This window comes from Pseudomyrmex gracilis, unplaced genomic scaffold (assembly GCF_002006095.1).
Source record: "Pseudomyrmex gracilis isolate BER0280 unplaced genomic scaffold, ASM200609v1 scaffold_167, whole genome shotgun sequence".
Classification (NCBI taxonomy): Eukaryota; Metazoa; Arthropoda; class Insecta; order Hymenoptera; family Formicidae; genus Pseudomyrmex; species Pseudomyrmex gracilis.
Genome location: NW_018020751.1, coordinates 57893 through 63514, shown reverse-complemented (window position 1 = coordinate 63514; position 5622 = coordinate 57893). Strand labels below are relative to the sequence as shown.

Below are 5622 nucleotides of genomic sequence, written 5' to 3'. Positions count from 1 at the left end.
ATGTATATATAAATGTTTATGTATGTAATGTTTTATATACATATACATATAAATTGGAATACTTTACCGTATATTTATTACTTCTCATCTTTTCTGTATGAAAGAGTAGTTGATGTTGTTATCTATCTCACGGTCAGAACGAGACAGAATGTTGTTGATACTAAAAGCTGTCTGTACGCCAATTATGTTCTTATACTTAAACGAGGCTGACTGATTTCATTTCTTATTGGTTAACGGGCATCCGCGTTAAAGTATCTATTCGGACGCCGTTCGGAAGGCGATGATGGTTCCTCTTCAGCTCTGTCGGCCGGTGAGAACTGTGATGGGTTTCAGAAGAAGCTGCGACGGATTGTGCGCCAGCGGCCTCGACGGCTGCACGGTGCTGCAAACCGTGATCGGAGGCGAATGCGGATGCATCGGTTCCGGACTGCTTCCCGGCGACGTTGTGCTGGACGCGGTCTGGCTCAGAATCTGCGTCTGACCGAGATGATATCTGCTCGGACTGTACATCGTCGCCTGATGCTGCTGATGCGCCGCGATTGATCGCAACGTATTGTACAAGTGACAAGCTTCAAACGGATGTCCCGGAGACGAGATTCCAGGCGTCGCGATGGTCGTGGAATAGGCCGTGGGATTCTGCAGTAACCTTTCCATGGAGAATGCACCGTGGGTCGCAGGCGCTGCCGTCGCCGGCAGAGGTTGCGGTTTACAAGGCAGACTGGCGGCCGATGTGGACACCGCTCCCGGTAACAAACTCGCTGGATATCCAGAGGGAATGGTATAGGAACCGGTCGCCGGAGAATACGCGCGCGGATTCACATACGGCAGATTGTAGAAACCAGGCCACGACGAGTACGGAGGAAAATAAGCGGCGGCCGCGGCGCCGAACACCATTCCGCTCCTTTTATAGGCTGCTATTCGAGATCTGGAAGCCGCCGTTGTTCTTCGTCGTAATTTTCCGGTGGTACCTCCGATAAACACGTCGTCGGAACTCGGGTCGAGAGTCCAGTAGTTACCCTTACCGGGGTCGTCATAATGACGAGGAATTTTGACAAAACACTTATTCAACGAGAGATTGTGACGAATGGAATTTTGCCAACCTTGCTTATTGTTCTCGTAGTACGGGAAGTTACGCATTATGTATTCGTAAATTCCGTTTAACGTGAGCCGTTTATCGGGACTTTGTCTGATAGCCATCATAATGAGAGCGTTATAACTATATGGTGGTTTCTCAGCTTTTTTCTTGTCCTCCGATTGTTCTTTCGAGTCCTTATCGAGACTCGTCGAACTGCCGGACGTCGCGTTTGACGTAGAACAATCCAAAGGCGAACCCGTGACGTCAAGATCGCTGCAGTCGTCACTGTCGACCGATGGGGCAGCGGAAGCCTCAGTCAGAATGCTGCGAATGCTGAAATTGCTCTTCAGAGCAGTCCGTGGCGGCGGCGACGCTGTCACGGTATGCTGCTCTTCTTCCATGTTCACCATACTTTTCTTTACACAATTGGTTTTCCGAGATACTAGCCAAACCGGCTATCGTCAGCGTTCGTATCCTTTGCATTAAAATTTATTTAACAGCGTTCCTTTTTAATACAGTTCTTTTTTATTACTAGTTGCTAACATTTTATCTCTAACACACAAAAATATCCTTTCACTTTTTGTCAACATCCTTGTCTGTTTCGACGTTCTGCTTCCATTTTAATTTACACAACACATTTGTTACTGTTTTTGTTTTTTATTTTTTTATTTTTGTTTTGTTTTGGTTTTACTTTGCAGATATAGGTCTTGATCCCTTTGCGAGCGATCCCTTGCGACACAGAACGACACACTCCGGAGAAAGGCTCAGTATTATCTGACGGTGCCCCTCCGCCAAGACTGGTATTTATACCTATCGTTCAGCTACGCCCACCAGTAGCAGCACGTTGCGCCTCAAGGGGTTCGCTGACCAATCGACGCAGCTCGCGCCTGCGAGAGCACCAACAGTGCCGCTCGACCCCACCACGGTGTTTTGCGCCAATGTTTGACAGCAAACAATGCAAGCGGTGTGTGGAGCCACGACGAAGGCAGGGATTTTGAAGCTGGCAGCAAGCGGATCGGGAGCAAGCGCGTAGTGTGGTGGGGAGCGCAGCCGCAAGTAAACGTACAACCCTACGTGTACAAACAAATTCAATCCCTCTTGCCGCACCTCGCGTCTCTTCACGCTCACCTCCGTCGGATTGGCACGTTCGTGGCGCGCCTCGAGCGCAAGACCGACATGAGTTAGGAGGATGAGGGAGCAATTCTGCTGGATATTTTTTGTCACACAGCAAGGTCACAACGTAATGCTTGCCTATTATCTATTTAGTAATATGACAAAACTCGTCATTGACTTTAATGGTTCTTTTTATTATTACATTTATCTGAAAATATAGCGAGGAAACTTACATCTCACAAAATTTAAAACAAAATCAGCAATAACGATAAACAGACGGCAAGAAAGACATATTTTGACAAGTGTCTTTGAAATGACCGTACAGAGCCATTGTTATTCTCAAATATGTATACACATGGCGGAAATGTGGGAGAGAAATATAAAACGTTTCTTCATCAAAAAGTAAGAAAAAATTTTTTCTCATAGCTCACTGGACACACACATATGCAAAATAGACTAAAGAGACTAGTAAATGCTTAAATCAACATTCCCACGGAAATTGTTTTGAATGGACCTGTGTAAAATTAATTAAAAAAATAAGTAAAACCGTTTATTATATTAGGTAATCGAAACCGGAAATGTTACCAAAGAAGATTCAAAGGAAAAGGTTTTTTCTATTTTTCTTTTTTGAACACGAAGTTTACACACAAGATAAATATACACATTTTGAATTTACATATGAATCTTAAAATCCAAAAACTGTGATTTTTCATTTGTTCTGTGTTTTTTTTCTTATGTATAAAAATTCTTTTGTAATATTAATTTTTTCGACAAAAAAAAAAGAGAATAAGTATCATTTCGAATGAATAGACAAAAGAGATACCAAAAAAGGAACTAAAAGAGATCTATAAGAGATCTATAAAAAGATATTTTTCTCAAAAAAAAAAGCACGTGAATCATGTTATTTGTACATTTTCTACTCAGTACTTTTACCAAATATCCCGCAGCGACTTTCATTTGCATGTCTCCTTGTATTGTCGCGTTCGTTTTGTGTTTCGCAACTTCCTTTTTAAATAATACGCAAAGATTATCAAATCCAATATTTTTATTATGTTATTATACAATTACAACCCGCAATTACAACTTTTCGAAGAATTTAAAAAATCCGATCTCGTCTCGATTGTGCTTCTCTTTCGCCGAGATTTTCCCGAAATCCAAATCCACATTATCCGTCGTCAGGGACAATTCTTCTGTCTTCTTTTCACCAAATAGCGCAGCTATTATATCGGTCGTAACGTAATATGTTTTTCACATTAGACGCACACTGACCTTTTTTTTTCGGTCAGTGAGAAAAATGAGTACATTGCATATGTTACATTTGCAGTAACATTATTTGTGTAATTTTTTTCGCAATTATTTTAATTTTCTTTAGAAATTATAAACTAAATTCGAAATTGTAAAAAGACAATTTTGAAATTTATATATGTATATAAATTTTACATATGTATGTATATATATGTTGTAAACTTAAACATTTATTTATTTAGTGAAACGTGATATATTTCACCAATCGCACAAACTAGTAAGAAATTATAGACAAGTGCGACACGCAAACTTGTACAAACTAAGTATCGTAAAATAATCAAGGTTTTTTTTTAAAACTAGATACACAGGAGACACAGATTTTATATGCAATTTTTTACTTTCGAAAGCCACTTGTAATGGCACAATCTGTTTTCTGAATAACTACCACGATAAGCGATGTCACTTAACAACAATTTTGACATCTTTATCGCTATTATATATGTGCATATATGTACATATATGCAACAATATTGACAGCATTCTTTCACAACATGTCACTTCTGACGCATGACTTTCGAAGTTAATCCGCGGATCGGACGCACACGATTCGATCGTTCCGTAAAATTGTATTCCCGCGTTTCTGTGCAGCTCGAAAAACCTCTTCAAAGAAATCGAGACATTTTGTGTAAAAGCAAAGTGTCACGATTTCGGTGGATTGGATTCCGCGCGAAACCCTTCCAGTCTTTCTTTCCGCATCAACGAAAACGACCCGTTTTCGAAAATCTAGATCAGACGCCTAATCTCCCGCGGTCATAACTGAGGAAACCGCCGACGAAGATGATCTCCATGGCGGTAAACTGTCGGCATGAGTAAAAGGAAAGAAAGAAAATCTTTCCTATATCAACTTGGAGATTAGAACGAATGCTTGAAAACTTTGACCTCAAACTTTGAGGATTTTCAGAAGATCGCGCTCCTCTATCCTTTATAATCCGATTTGCCAATTTCAGCAAAAGACCGTAGACATCCTATTTGTATACGTGCGTATATTCAAAAAAATATTTAATTTTAAAAAAATATTTAGTATTTGACAAAAGTTTTAAGTTAAATATATTGTACAGACAACGGGATCACGTATACACATATTATAAAACAATTTTGAGAATTAATGAAGAGATTCGGTTCTAAAAGTTTAAAACTTAACAATAATTTGAACGGCCAGTGAGAGCCTTATAAATATATATATATATATATATATATATATATATATTCATTTTGCAACGAACAGCGTAAGGGTTTCGATGATTCAAATTACTTCAATTTTGGAAAGTTTAGAAATATTTTTCAAGTAAAAATAAACGTTATCCAGGATAATCAAAAATTGCTGAAGGTCAAAATGTTCCGCCGTACATATTATTTAGCACCAGTCAACAAAAGCTTTTTAGCCCCTTGCACAATGGAAGGAATAGCGATAGCGATAGAAATAACACAGTTTTAGACACAGAATTCCAACTCGTCGGAAATTTTATCGCTATTGCTTATTCTGATTTTCTGATCTGCATTGATACATGTGTATTTTTGTATGTTAGATTCCGCTGTTTCTACCGTTATTTATCATAAATATAAACTCTTTACAACTGGTAGTATTTCTATCGCTATTGCTATTCCGTCCGTTGTGCAAGGGGCTTTTGACACCACATTGTGTAATTTCTTGTAGGTTTTAGCTAGTTTTGTCGGTCTAATCTATACAAATGATGATGCTTTAAAAATAATAAAAATAAAGGTGAACAGGTTTCGGGTGGTCCTCGGAGTGAAAAGAAATGGGTTAACTTGGGGAATTCCGTAGGAATTAAGGATCATCTGTATACATCTTTTCAGAAAGAAAACAGCTTACATGACAATTAAAAAAAAAAAAAAAAAAAAAAAAAAAAAAATTNATCATCTGTATACATCTTTTCAGAAAGAAAACAGTTTACATGACAAAAAAAAAAAAAAAAAAAAAAAAAAAAAGAATAATTCTTTTTAATCTTGGGACTCTTCAATTCTCTATAACAATTCTTTTTCAGGACAATTTTTTATCCTTGTTCGAAATGGATTATTTTTAAGAACCGTTTACTAATTTTCTATATGAACGACAAAAAGAGGAATGTACACACGTTTTTTTCAATACGAATTCAAGTGGAGAATTCGTT

At 38.4% G+C, this 5622-nt stretch overlaps 1 protein-coding gene across 1 annotated transcript; it reads right to left on the bottom strand.

The window, feature by feature from the left end:
• Positions 1–11: 11 nt before the first annotated feature.
• On the bottom strand, positions 12–1837 carry LOC109857620 (fork head domain transcription factor slp2-like). The gene has a single exon (XM_020434117.1). It carries the CDS (start codon positions 1483–1485, stop codon positions 295–297), a length of 1191 nt encoding a protein of 396 aa, XP_020289706.1. The 5' UTR covers positions 1486–1837; the 3' UTR covers positions 12–294.
• Between the last annotated feature and the right edge of the window lie 3785 nt (positions 1838–5622).

What these genes read in the sequence shown, in the direction of transcription:
- LOC109857620 (XM_020434117.1), bottom strand. Translation starts at nt 1,485, where the DNA reads ATGGTGAACATGGAAGAAGAGCAGCATACCGTGACAGCGTCGCCGCCG.